This window comes from Engraulis encrasicolus, chromosome 1, assembly GCF_034702125.1.
Source record: "Engraulis encrasicolus isolate BLACKSEA-1 chromosome 1, IST_EnEncr_1.0, whole genome shotgun sequence".
Classification (NCBI taxonomy): domain Eukaryota; kingdom Metazoa; phylum Chordata; class Actinopteri; order Clupeiformes; family Engraulidae; genus Engraulis; species Engraulis encrasicolus.
In genome coordinates this window covers 23,129,228-23,144,227 of record NC_085857.1, presented here as the reverse complement: position 1 = coordinate 23,144,227, position 15,000 = coordinate 23,129,228, and the positions used below count along the sequence as shown (strand labels likewise).

General features: G+C 47.2%; 1 protein-coding gene across 2 annotated transcripts in view; it reads left to right on the top strand.

Annotated features, from left to right (window-relative positions):
* Positions 1-15,000, top strand: part of mfng (MFNG O-fucosylpeptide 3-beta-N-acetylglucosaminyltransferase) — a 79,577-nt gene that overhangs the window by 36,547 nt on the left and 28,030 nt on the right. For both annotated transcript variants that reach the window (XM_063199100.1, XM_063199093.1), the window contains exon 3: positions 12,173-12,275. In XM_063199100.1, coding sequence (XP_063055170.1) covers positions 12,173-12,275 — 103 coding nt within the window. The remainder of the gene's footprint in view (positions 1-12,172; positions 12,276-15,000) is intronic.

Here is a 15,000-nt window from a genome sequence, read left to right as displayed (position 1 = left end):
GGTTAGCCCAAATGCTTGTTGATACTTACCTGTCGTTGTCTTCCGTGGGCAGGACCAAACCAGACTGAAGGTCTGGGAGCGTTTTTCACTGCGTCTCCGCGATGCGCGGGAAAATGATAATTAGTCCGGAGAGAATGTAGTTTTAAAATCTTACGTAAGTGTTTATTAAAGTATTTGACGTCAGCACATTGTTATGATATTTGTATACATGTGTGTAAAATGTTTAGAGCTGTTAAAATCTGTCTAGTTTCATTGATTGATTTTAATTGTGTCACGACTGTGAGAGAGTCTTTTAAATACGCGCAGCTCGGCTCATTCGAGAGATGGCCGCTGCACTGTGAAGACGCATGTCTTGAGCTCTGTGTGAGTAACCCTGACAGACAGAAGTAGCCTAGCTTCGAGGGCTTTTGTCCCAGTTTTTGTTTTATGTTTTTCATCAGTGTTTTTGTTTGTCCTGTTTGTTGAAACTGCCGGCTTAAAGAAAATAAAAGAAAAGCTATTTTTGCACATTCCTTGTTTTGTCTATCATTCTGACTGACCACTCCATCTGCTCGGCACACTCTATTACATTTGGTGGCAGCGAAAACTACTAGTGTGCGCAGGTCAGTCTTAATGATAGCAAATAATGGGAACTAGAAGAAAGGTGCAAGCCGAAGCAGCTGAAGAGAAAGATGATGCACCTCAGCAAAATCTGGAAGGCTCTGTGCAAGAACTGCAGTCAATGTTCCAGGCATTCATGGTGGCGCAGCAGAAGCAAGAGGAGCGGGCATTGGAAGACCAAGCACGGCAAGAGCAACGCTGGAGAGGTATCGTGCACCAATTCAGCATGCTCCAGGATGAAGTGCGGCAGGAGAGATGGGAGCTCGGCCGGGGCCGGGGAAGGTCCAGACTGAGGGCAGAGCAACACGACGTCTCAAGGTCAGCACCAGTGTCGACAGCGGTCAGTCCAGCACACGTCACACAGATGGGAGCACAGGCAGAGCTACAGAGGTGGGCATCAGAAGACCAAGGAGAGGAGACCATGCCAGCAGCGGCAGGTCCAGGCCCTCCAGTGCGGCAAGCAGCAGCAATCTCAGGTGCAGCGGCGGCGACGATGACTGCAGGCCCAGTAGCAGTTTCGGGTCCAGCAGCGATGGGGGTCCAAGCGGCGGCGGTGTCGGCAGCAGGCCCAGGTGTGTTGGCGGTTCCAGTTCCAGCGGCGATGGGGGTCCAAGCGGCGGCAGTAACGGCAGCAGGCCCAGGTGCGTTGGCGGTTCCAGTTCCAGCAGCAATGGGGGTCCAAGCGGCGGCGGTGACGGCAGCAGGCCCAGGTGCGTTGGCGGTTCCAGTTCCAGCGGCGATGGGGGTCCAAGCGGCGGCAGTGACGGCAGCAGGCCCAGGTGCGTTGGCGGTTCCAGTTCCAGCGGCGACGGGGGTCCAAGTCACAGGCTGGAAAGGGCCGAAGATGCAAAAATACTCTGATGATGAGGACATTGAACATTTTCTTACAACTTTCGAACGCATTGCTACGGCTAGTTGGTGTCCCAAAACACAATGGGCACTGCATCTAGTCCCACTACTTACCGGCAAAGCAAGAGCGGCATATATTGCCATGGACTTCACAGACTCAATGGACTACGACAAGGTCAAGGCAGTTATCCTTGAAAAATATGAAATCAACCCAGAGACATACAGGCAGCGATTCCGGTCGACGCAGATGTTACCTGGTGAGTCACCCAAAGAGCTCTTCACCAGACTGCGCGAGCTGTATGAGAAGTGGACACAGCCACAGACCCACACCAAAGAGGAAATCAACGACATGCTCGTCCTAGAGCTGGCTGTGGATCAAAGAACACAACCCCAAGACGGCGAAGGAGGCGGTGGTGCTCGCGGAGTCCTTCATGGCGGCACGGCGCGGCGCAAGACCACACCAGATGGCCGGGGGAAGAGACGACACAGCTGGGCGGCCCGGTAAGTCTGAGGGTGGATGGCATGGTGGTTCCACTGTTAAAAGCCCTAGACCTGTTAGCGCTGATGTCAAATGTTTTTACTGTGGTGAGGTAGGGCATATAAAATCCAAGTGTCCCCACAGAAAACCCAAAGTATCTGCTGTATCCGTTGTCCCTAGTACTAGTGGGGGGGTAGCCACACTAGAGGAGGGGGAGGCCATGACAGTAGTGCGGGTGGATGGGAAGCAGGTGCAGGCCCTGATTGATACTGGCAGCAGCCAAACCATTGTACGTTCCGACCTAGTATCCCAACACAGTGCACCCAAAGAAAGGAAGTTGCTTATCCGTTGTGTTCACGGTGACGAACGGTCGTACCCGACTGCTGAAGTTTACCTAGAGGTGGATAATGTTTTATACCTGGTTACCGTGGCAGTGGCAGACAAACTTCCATACCCAGTAGTTTTGGGCAGAGATATCCCGGATCTGGTGGCACTAGCTGATGGCCATAGTTGTAACATGGTAATGACACGTTCACAAAAGAAGGATAAAGACAACACATGGAATTTGTTACCATACCCTGATGTGAAACGCAAAACAAGAAGTGAGAAAAGAAAAGAGAAATTTAAAGGCACTAAACTGACTGAAGCTGATCCACACCCTGAGCTGGATGGGGAGGTGAATGTTGCCATTCCCTCTGATATAATCCAGGCCCAAAGATCTGACAAATCCCTGCAAAACTGTTATTCAGGCTTGGTTGCTGATGGAAATGGGGATGCACTTGGCCCCAAATTTAAGCTGAAGGCAGGTATTTTGTATAGACATGGGGAGGAAGGTGAACAGCTGGTGCTACCAAATTCTCTGAGAGAAACGGTCATGGAAGTTGGTCATGCTAGTGCATGGGCCGGTCATTTAGGCCAAAACAAAACTTGGGACAGAATTGTGCAACGCTTTTATTGGCCCAACATGTATGCTGAAGTGATAAATTTCTGTAAAAAGTGTAAGCAGTGTCAGTTGACAGCCCCAAACAGGAAGGGAGCTAGAGTTCCACTAGTCCCTATGCCAATCATTGATGTCCCATTCAGCAGAGTTGCCATGGATATAGTTGGCCCACTAGAGCGTAGTCGCAAAGGCAACAGATACATCTTGGTCATTGCTGACTATGCTACTAGGTATCCGGAAGCATTCCCTTTGCGCAACATTAAGGCACGGCAGGTAGCAAATGCATTCCTTCAGTTGGTCACACGGGTGGGAATACCGAGGGAGGTGCTCACAGACCAGGGGTCAAATTTCACATCTACCCTCATGAAAGATGTGTACAAATACTTAGGTATAAAGGGCATTAAAACCACGCCATACCACCCTCAGACTGACGGGCTTGTTGAGCGCTTCAACAAGACCCTTAAGAGTATGCTCCGCAAGTTTGTGTCAGAGTCAGGGTCTGACTGGGATGACTGGCTGCCTTACCTCTTATTTGCCTACAGAGAAGTGCCACAATCATCGACAGGTTTCTCACCTTTTGAACTCCTGTATGGTCGCAAAGTGAGAGGTCCACTCGACGTCCTGAAGGAGGCATGGGAGGGAGAGGAGCCAGCGAAGAAGATGAGCGTACTGTCCTACGTCCTAAAGATGCAAGACCACATGCAGCGGCTGACTGAGATGGTGCAGGAGAACATGAAGTCTGCCCAGGCCAAGCAGCGAAAGTGGTACGACGCATCGGCCAGAGAGCGGTCCCTCCAGCCAGGTCAGCAAGTGTTGGTGCTGCTTCCCACTTCAGAGAGCAGCCTCCTTGCAAAGTGGCAGGGGCCATACGTCGTCAAGCAGAAGACGGGCAAAGTCACGTACGAGATCATCACACCAGACAAGAAGAAACCCTCACAGATCTTCCACATCAACATGCTGCGGGAGTGGCATGAGAAGGAGCAGCCGGTCAACTGCCTGTTTGCTAGAGCGGTGGAGGAGGAGGAAGAGGCAGAGGAGCAGTACTTCCCGGTGCAGCGGGAGGGAGCTGGAAACATCGACCTGAGCCACCTCTCCGAGACCCAGCAGCAGCAGATGAGAGCCGGTGTACCAGAGGGGGTGTTCCAAGGCACTCCTGGCAAGACGAGTCTGGTGCAGCACAACATCAAGCTGAAGGCGCCTGGTCCAGTGCGTCTTCCATGCTACCGCATCCCGGCGCAGCTTCTTCCCAAGATCCGGGAGGAGATTGACGGCATGCTGGAGATGGGCATCATCGAGCCGTCTTCAAGTGAGTGGTCGAGTCCGGTGGTGCTTGTACCCAAGAAAGATGGGTCCTTGCGGTTCTGTATGGACTTTAGAAAGGTAAACGCAATCTCTTCTTTTGATCCATACCCTATGCCTAGAATCGATGACTTGATTGATAGACTGGGCAGTGCCAAGTACCTGACCACCCTTGACCTCAGTAAGGGTTATTGGCAGGTACCCATGTCCAATGACTGTAAACATGTGACTGCTTTTAAAACTCCATTTGGATTTTATCAGTTCTGCTACATGCCCTTCGGGCTGCAGGGGGCGCCAGCAACTTTTCAGCGTCTCATGGACCAGGTGTTGAAGGGGGCGGAGACGTACTCGGCGGCATATTTGGATGATGTCGTCATTCATAGCCGCTCCTTCGACGAACACCTGGTTCATGTGAAGGAGGTGCTGAGGCGGCTGAAGGAGGCCGGTCTGACTGTCAACTCCCAAAAGTGTGCGGTGGCTCAGAAGGAGGTCCAGTACTTGGGTCACGTCATCGGCGGGGGGTTGGTAAAGCCACAGGTGGGGAAGGTCAGCGCCATCCTGGAGACTCCGGTGCCGACCACCAAGCGTCAAGTCCGCTCCTTCCTGGGGGTGGTGGGTTGGTACCGGCGCTTCGTCCCACACTTCTCCACCAGGGCTGCTCCACTGATCGAGCTGACTCGGAAGTCGGCTCCCAACAGAGTGGTCTGGACAGAGCAGTGTTCTCGGGCCTTTGAGGACCTGCGCACCTGTCTGACCACAGATCCCATCCTGCAAAGTCCCGACTTCTCTCAGCCATTCCTGGTGCAAACGGATGCATCCGGGACCGGGCTGGGGGCAGTGTTGCTCCAGGGTCCACCTGGGGAGCAAAGGCCGGTGGTCTACTTGAGCAGAAAGTTGTTTCCACGGGAGTCGAGGTACTCCACTGTGGAAAAAGAGGGGCTCGCCATCAAGTGGGCCTTAGACTCGCTTAAGTATTACCTCATGGACAAAGACTTTGTGTTGGAAACAGACCATCGGGCCCTTCAGTGGCTTGACAAAATGAAGGACACAAATTCCAGAGTGACGAGGTGGTATTTGTCACTCCAGCCATTTCGGTTCACAATCAAGTACCGTCCTGGCCCTGAGAATGTTGTGGGCGATTACCTGTCCCGAGTGCACGAGGAAGACGTCCACTCTTGAGGGGGGGGTAATGTGACAGAGCGCAACGCGTCTGTCACTTTAAGAGCGGTTCCTCCCGCTTATGGTTTTCAATGTTGCAAAGTGCATGGACTAAAACCACAGTTGCCAAAGACATTCAAAATACAATCCGTGTTGTATTTGTTTGCTGTGTGTTTTGGGGATGTTTACAAGCACGTTTTGTGCGGGTTCATTTGTTACACCTTTTAAATATGTAAACCAGAAATGTTTGTTACACGTGGGTCAGAACAAAGACGCGACACAGGGTTTAAACAGCGCAAGCGTTTATTAACTTTTCATTGTAAATAACAGGAATGTTAAGATTCTTTGTGCACACAATTTAACATCTGAATCCTTTTCATGCTGAAGTTTAGTTAACATCATGGTTAGCCCAAATGCTTGTTGATACTTACCTGTCGTTGTCTTCCGTGGGCAGGACCAAACCAGACTGAAGGTCTGGGAGCGTTTTTCACTGCGTCTCCGCGATGCGCGGGAAAATGATAATTAGTCCGGAGAGAATGTAGTTTTAAAATCTTACGTAAGTGTTTATTAAAGTATTTGACGTCAGCACATTGTTATGATATTTGTATACATGTGTGTAAAATGTTTAGAGCTGTTAAAATCTGTCTAGTTTCATTGATTGATTTTAATTGTGTCACGACTGTGAGAGAGTCTTTTAAATACGCGCAGCTCGGCTCATTCGAGAGATGGCCGCTGCACCGTGAAGACGCATGTCTTGAGCTCTGTGTGAGTAACCCTGACAGACAGAAGTAGCCTAGCTTCGCGGGCTTTTGTCCCAGTTTTTGTTTTATGTTTTTCATCAGTGTTTTTGTTTGTCCTGTTTGTTGAAACTGCCGGCTTAAAGAAAATAAAAGAAAAGCTATTTTTGCACATTCCTTGTTTTGTCTATCATTCTGACTGACCACTCCATCTGCTCGGCACACTCTATTACAGCAACTACCGAACTTGCTAACTGCTAACAACTACGCTTTCCAGAAATGCACCCCTGGAGCCTCATGTACGAAGCCCACTTACGGACAAAAAACTACTTAAGTTGTTTTCCACTGAGATGTTCAAATGTACTAAGACTGACTAGATGTGGAAAACTGCGGATCTCCACACAAATTTTCAGAGCTGCTGTGAAAGTTGCCGTTAGTACGTTTCTGGTGCATTTCGTCATTTTGCAGCACACAGAGGCATGCAGCGCAACCAGAGACGGTTTAGATTGAGACGGGACAGATGGCAGTCATCTTGTTGACGCCTTCGGGGTCAAGGCATCATCGGTGAGACACATCGCTAATTGGAGGGCCTTGTCCTGTACAGTCCACCCACTAGCCTGTGCTAATAACTCAAATTGGGAATGGAAAGCCTCCCACTCCGACTTGCCTGCATACTTTGGTGTCTTCAGGTTTGCTGCTGTCGCCGTGATGTTGCGGGCGCCGCCATGTTGTGTGTTTACATTCGCAGCTTGAACTCCTCTCCCCTCGCGCAGAGGTTCCAGGCCAGCGCTCGAACGTGAAATTCCCGCTGACGCAGCCAACCTCAACGTCTCCTCCCTCAGCTGGGACCGAGTCCGTAAAAGTCTCTGGTATGACGATGAACATAACTCTGGATCACTTTCCGCCTCCCTCTTCACTTTCACGCTAGGAACCCTCTCCATCATGTCCCGTAGTTAAAACGAAATAAATAATAATAATAAAAAAAACTGGTCGTAATGATCACAGACGCCGCACAAGCCAGATGCTAACTGTCATCAGGGCCGGTTCTGGCTTATTTGGTGCCCTAGGCGAGTTTGAGTTCTGCCCCCCCCCCCCCAACCTTTGAAAGAAAAAAAACCCTCTTTTTTTATACCTTACAGAACAAAAGAGTAATACCGGTAGTAAGCTTAACTAAATAGCATCAAGAACAATAATTGTTTTGCATCAAATGGATTTCTGGTTCTTTTTGACAGGCGACCAACACATCAGATTGAGTCGCATGAAAGTAGCTTCACTGTGTGGTGTGTTGGATGTGATGGTGGTGGTGCCCCCAACCCCAGATGAGAGGGAGGTTATCAATGTGTTTGAATTGTAATATGGAATTGAAATGCCAGGAGAGTGATACAGTACATTTGCATGTAAAATGCATGTGTAGACAATAGGCCTACCAAGGAGGTCTGCATTGATAGCCTATCTACACCTAGGCCTACCTACAGCATCACAACATGTCAGCATAACAATTTTAATAAGCTACACATTTGTGCTGTCTATGATTCCGAACCAATTTCATTTCTGGACTGGAAATAGTGGTGCATTTGTGAGTAGGAGAATGAGAAGGGGGCTATCTATGTGTTTGAACTGGAGGGACAGGGTGAGAGAAAGGGAGAGTAATATACAAAATATAGTAAATAGCCTCACTTGTCTGCAATACTACATCACTCAGCATGAAAACATGATGTGCATGGTTCTGTGTTACATGATTCATGTATGTCATTCTGGTCTGGAAACAATGTTTTTTTTTAAGATTACAACAAGCAGGTAATTCATTCAAGTGGATGGAGGGACATATGGCAGCTAAAATTGTTTTAAACATTGCACCAGTCTTACTTTACATTGCTTGGCATACTTGGCTAATGTTAGCATGCTAACTAGCGATTTCTCAGATCAAAAACAAAGATCTTTTTCCCTCTAATTCCAAACAGTAGCCTCATAACTATTAGGCTTTCCATAATCACAAACGGTTGCTGATTGAATCACATAGTTCCAAAACAACCTCTGCAACTCCTGCATCATGCAATGACTGGTTTAATGAGAACATAACAATTCTCCACCCAGCAGAGCAGCTCTGTTCTGTCTGCGCTTCCCTCTGTCTCTCGAGTGAGACTCCAAATTCAAAATAGATCGCAGGCTGTCACTCATCCCGCCCCCTTTCTCAGGACTGTCTGTTTATTGGTTCACAGACTTCCCAGAGACAGTTGAAAGCGATATTACTATTGGCTGAGGGGCGTTTTGCCGTGAGGAGCGCTTTCGCCATGCTTTGTTGATTGCGACTTCATAAAAAAACCTCCATAACGCAAAATTACGCATCGGAGAGCGCCATTTCGGCGCTCCTTCTTCACATCGCGCTCTAGGCGACCGCCTAGCCGGCCTATGCTTAAAACCGGCCCTGACTGTCATAACTGGCTAGCCCAAATGGCACTGACACTAAACGAAATGAAACGTGAGGGGAAAAAAATAAAATAAACAAACCGCTTTACTTCTGACACCAATTGTCCACCCTCAATGACTTTCGCCCTGTTGCACTCACTCCAGTCATCACCAAGTGCTTTGAAAAACTGGTGCTGAGACATATGCAAGCCTGTCTCCCAGCAAACCTTGACCCTCATCAGTTTGCATACCGGGCAAACAGATCCACTGAGGATGCAATAGCCATTGCTCTCCACTCTGCACTGAGTCACCTGGAAAGACAAGGGAGCTATGTCAGGATGCTCTTCATTGATTATAGCTCAGCTTTTAACACCATCATTCCTGACATCCTAATCCCCAAGCTGAGACATCTAGGACTTCCATCATCCACATGCTCCTGGATCAAAGACTTCCTTGTTAATCGTCCCCAACAGGTGAAACTAGGTCACCATCTCTCAACCATCCGCACCCTCAGCACCGGCTCGCCCCAGGGATGTGTGTTGAGCCCACTTCTCTACTCCCTCTACACGTTTGACTGTAGCCCAATCCACCCAGAGAACATCATTGTCAAATTTGCAGATGACACAACAGTGGTGGGGCTGATAACCGAGGGGAAGGAGGAGGCCTACAGGGATGAGGTCCTGAAACTTGTGGTGTGCATCCAACAACCTGGCCCTGAACATCTCCAAGACGAAGGAGCTCATCCTGGACTTCCGGCGGAACAAAGATGCTCCTGCCCCCCTGTACATCAATGGTGAGCGTGTAGAGCAAGTGAGCTCATTTAAATACCTAGGTGTACACATCTCCGCTGATCTCTCCTGGTCGACTAACACCTCGTCTCTGGTAAAAAAGGCCCAGCAGCGATTGCACCTCCTCAGAGTACTTAAGAAAGAACAGTTAGACTCAAGCTTGCTGGTGACCTTTTACCGTTCCACCATAGAGAGCCTGCTGACCTACGCAGTGTCAGTGTGGCACTCAAGTTGCACTGAGGCTGACAGGAAGAGACTGCAGAGGGTGACCAAAACAGCGCAAAAAAACATAGGCTGCCTCCTGCCTCCCATACCCACCATCTACAACTCACGCTGCGTAAGTAGAGCCAGGAGTATCATTAAAGATCCCACACATCCTGGCTTCCATCTCTTCACACTGTTGCCCTCTGGCAGACGCTACAAGGCATTACCAGCCAGAACCAATAGGATGAAGAACAGCTTCTTCCCCAAAGCAACAATGAACTCACACTTACTGGACAATGTTCATCTATAAAGGACTGTGCACTTTGTAGGGAAGCTAAAATCTCAGTATACTTTGTATGATGACAATAAATGCTTTCTATTTCTATTCTATTCTATTTCGGGATTATGTAGACCAGATCTGAGAGTCCATGGGAAAAATGAATGGGGAAACTGAGTATAGGACGGGGAAGAACCCAGCGGTTGTGAAAACCATATGGTTGAAACCACCGTGAAAAACTGATCAATCTAGACTGCTTGGTTGTGTTATACGAGTCAAAACAAAGCTTTTTAAGCCACTTTTCTCACGTTTTTTTTTTTGACGGAGCGCAGGCGCAGTAGTTCCGTAACGGCACGAGAGCAACGGCTTTTCACAACTGAGCATGCGCATCATTTCTCATGCGCCGATGCAGCCAGATGATTGGATCAATGGCAACGCAGCTCAGCAGGCACATTGGCTCTTGTTACCAGAAAGGCGGGAGATGTGCGGGTAGACGCCATATTTGCCTTACGAATCTTCACCGTTAATTTCTATGTACGATTGCATGGCTGTCCCATCTCACCTTCCTATCAAAATCTCTGGCGCAACTACATGTGCTGTGTGAGCTCACAGAGCATGGCGTAATATTGCAAAAAATTCAGCTGGTCAAACGTGGATTTGAAGGTTGAGACGCGTGATTTGAACAAAAACTTCTGAGACTGAGACAGTGGCAGCTAACAGACTCATAAAGCTATACAACATTGAATGCCCATCAGCAGCATTATTTCCAGTGATGGCAGCTATTAAACATTAGGCCTAAATATTTTCAGGACTAAGACATCGGCGATGTCTCTTCTCGCATTTGTCGGGAACGTCTTTGCAACGCTTCTTTTTTCCATGGCTAATGTAAAATCAGTCCTTCAATTAACAGGTGAATGTCTAACCTGAGTATAGGCTACAGATTATTCATACCTTGGGTCTATGTGCATGCATGCGTCATTTCTCATTTTTATGCCCGACATACAAGTCTGTTTCTTAGCCCATGCATTGGCGACTGCCCTCGTAATGTGTGTGGTTTTGTTGTACAATGCGTTCTAAATATTGTCGCTGTCCAGCAAAAACCACTTATCTCCACTATTACTTTTAGTTTTTTATGTTCGTTCTTTATTTATTATAAAATAAAAGACAGTACTACTGGTCAGTCTCCATGGGTACATGTGTATGATAAATAATTTAGTAGCCACCTTTAATGTTGCAATGAGTATTTTTTTTTAGAAAATGTGGTTTTATGAATCAATACATAAAAAACAATGAGAAGTGGAGATAAGTGGTTTTTGCTGGACAGCGACGATATGCTCTTGTGGGGGGGGGGGTGTGGCATGATGTCCGTATTTCTCTTTCTGTCTGCTCCACTCTGACCTCTCGCCCCATAACCCTCTCTAACCTTTAAACTGGTCAGCGTAGGATATGAGAGCAGAGGAAGCCTGGGCTTCAATCATGTATTGTATGTCCCTCTTCCTCTGTCCTGATATCCTATGCTGACCCTCTCCACTTTCCTTTTCTCTTTGTCCCATAATCCCCCTCTGCATTTCACACTCTCTCCAGGTGTAAATCTTATTGAAGTTTCACGAGCATTTATTGAACTGAAAACACGGAGCATACATAGCACCACAGGGTGGCAGTATTTCACATCCTGACCTGCATTAACCTGTATTGTCAAATTACTGTATTACAACAAATCTGGTTCTGTACAGCCGCCTTCACCAGGCCCTGATCTTTCCCCCTTTCTTCTCTGCGTTTTTCTCTCTTTCTCTCCCTCTCTCCTACAATATACACGTGTTTCCCATATGTCCTATACAGGGGTGCATTTCTCAAAACCAAAGTTGCTTACTACATTAGCTACTTTGTTGTTTTCAATGCATTTTTCCATTGGCAACTACCAAAGTTGCTAACAGGCTAACAACTTCTCTTTTGAGAAATGCACCCCTGTACTGTATGTCCTTTCTCTATCTACCCACCTCACATTGATCCCACTCTTCCAACTCTCCCGTAATCCCTCTCTCCACTCCATATGGCTCATATTCAAGTTCAAATTCCAGTGTTCTGATTTGTTGCACACGCTTTGCATTGCATTGGAGTGAAATGATGAAGGGGTCATCAACTCTGTGCTGGGAACCGAATTTCCTTTGTCCCTTAACATCCCTCTACATTTCATACTCTCTAAAGCAAAGGTTCTCAAACTTTTTTGAACCAATGTCCCCTGGACCTCATCATAAGTCTCCCAACGCTCCATTGACATCATCATGAGCCTGTCATTCAAACATAAAATGAAATAATGCCCATCAACTCTGTATAGAAAGGGTCATCAACTCTGTATAGAAAGGTTCATCAACTCTGTATAGAAAGCGCGCTTTCTACCTGGGGTACTGACCGGTGGCCTGTCTGCTCTCTCAACAGGCTTCAACCTGGTGCTAACCGACTGTCCCCCGGAGCACAGCCACCAGGCCCTGTCTTGCAAGATGGCCGCCGAGTATGACCACTTCATGGCCTCGGACAAGAGGTAAGTCAGCAGCATGGCCAGGTTACACTGTCAAAAAATAAATCACTGCTAATTCAACACTTAGAGGGTTCTAACCGACTGTCCCCCCTGAGCATAGCCAACAGGCCCTGTCTTGAAAGATAGAGGGTTCTCTGGGATCTAATACACTCAATGTGATGTTGAATCAGCTCTCTACATGTTGAATTAACACTGCTTTTTTACTGTGTATGATACGACACGACACCAAACTGAACTCCAATATATGAGTGAAGTCACAGATACAAATATTGTTTTGTATTACAGTTTACAATTTCAGACTTTTTTTGTCAGCTTCATATATTTTTTGTATGACCTCGGACAAGATGTGAGTCAGCATGTCAGGTTACTCACGACAACCTTGGGCATAACAGGATGTTGTGCAACATTGAGAAACACGCTACTTCCCTTTGCTAAGATGGGTATCACATACGCACTTTGTGTCTTGGCTTGGTTTGGACAGAGGTCAGTCTTAGTTTTCTGAAAATATAAGGGACTTAAAGTGATACTGTACAAGTTTTGGAAATAAGCTCATATTACACCTCCCCTTTAGTGAAATGATTGAGTTTTAACTTTCTCCTGTACTTTCAACTGTTCTCTGAGTGTGGTAGTGCAAATTTTACCTTCGGGCTAGCAGTTAACATTGAATCCTATGAGACCAGCTAGCTGGCCGCCAACTGGTGACATAGGAGTCAAAGTTAATTGATGTGGTAGTGGTAGTTATTTTTTTCCACTGGTAGAACAGTGCACATTATGAGGCTGCAATAAATGGGTACCACGCACTGATGAAGGCTTGATTGCTTTTTGGACATGGTGGTAATATAAATAAATAGTGAGACGAAGTTTGTGAGTGCGTATTTTTCTTCCTTAAGTGCAATAAATGGGTTGTCATTGACAAGAGAAAAGATGGATTCTGAGCATTGATCTCAAGCGATACATTTCTTTGTAATTAATGTTCTAATGTGTCTTAATAACAGCAACGTTACGGTAGGCCTACCTCTTACGCCAGGGGTAGGGACTAGGGAACCTTTTTTCATTCGAAGGGCCACTTCAAATTCCTCTGAGGGTCGTAAAAGTCCTCCGAGGACCATTTTATGAACACATATCACGATTTCCCCTGCACTTTTGGCCTTTATTGAAGGCAGCCACCTTTAAAACAGACCCCGCATTCTCTACGTCCCCTGAATGTAACTTAATTGTATCACAAATGTAATTTCTAAGATTCCTTTACAAAATATGTCACCTTTCATGTGAAGCTGCATAACATTGAAATTGTATCGGGGGCCGGAAAAAGCGGCTTCAAGGGCCGCGAATGGCCCTCGAGACATAGGTTCCCCACCACTATCTTACGCCAACCTCATTATCGGGAGGTAGGTTGTCAATGCTAAGGTGAATAGCTGATGTACCAGTCAGGAGTGTTGATGACAATCAAACGCTGTTTAGCCGGTTCTAGCTGGAGTTTTTTTTTTCTTTCAAACTTTCTGATTGACAGTTCAGACATATGGTCTAGGACTCGAGAGTCAGAAAAACATCAGCATCCTCATTTGTATGCACCACAACAGTGGAAAAAAACAGAAAAAGTATTTTGAACGCTCCCTGGGCCATTGGCAGTCTGTTAGAAGTAGCCAAGGCTGTTTTTCTTTCTGACCCTGCTTCCTTTGTTCCTGTAACTTTATCTGACTCCTTGGTGACGAGGTTCAAAGGTTCAAAGACAGAAACAACCCTTCCAACCCATCGAATGGCCCACACAGCTTCCTATCTATCTCTCTCTCTTTCTCTTTCTCTCTCTCTCTCTCTCTCTCTCTCTCTCTCTCTCTCTCTCTCTCTCTCTCTCTCTCTCCTGTTACAGCACGATAAGCTTTTCTTTTATAGAGTTATAAGTTGATACCTACGCCTATGCAAAACTGTCCACTTTCTGTACCTCCTGCGATGTGGCACGTTGTGTTTTGGCAGAACTCTGCCCTCTACAGGAAGAGAGGAGTAACTGAAACTTGATGGTCCCCATCTAGTATGGCAGACTAGTATTGTAAGGTAAATGACAGTTAGTGTTAATGGCTTGCCAATCTCACAACATTTTTCTACCATGTATAGAGTGCAGATTTTAGCTGGAAATGGGAACGAGTTGAAGTGAGTGTTGCGCATACCAGGTATATCTCACATGAACTGGAAAAGTGTGTGTGTGTGTGTGCGTGTTCGTTTGCGTGTGCGTGTGCGTGTGCGTGTGCGTGGGGGCGTGCGTGCGTGCGTGCATGCGTGTATGCGTGTGTGTGACTGTATGTGTGTGATTGAATGTGTTGAGTTGTTTCAAATGATTATTATATTCCAAGTGTTTCTGCTGTAGACTTTAGTACCGCTGTTTGTGGTGGCTGAAGAAAGTTGTTGTCACTGTTGTCACTGACACAGTATAGCTGAATATAAAATGGCCGCTGTTTCCGTCTGGTGCAGGTCCATCACTGTTGGTTGCATGCGACGCTTTGTTCCCAGTTTTTTCTGCCGGAGACTGCTGTCTCCACTCTGACAAAGTTGTCTCCTGTCAAACACTGTATAGCTCTCCATTCTCCACTGCTGCTGCGGAATAAAAAGTTGTTTGCTGTCACATACTGTATCTGAATATGAAATGACTTTCCGTATGGACTAGGCGGCAGTGCCACATTGGTGTTGACAACTACCTGAACCCAGGAGGGAGAGGCAGGCACGCAAGCAGGCAGAC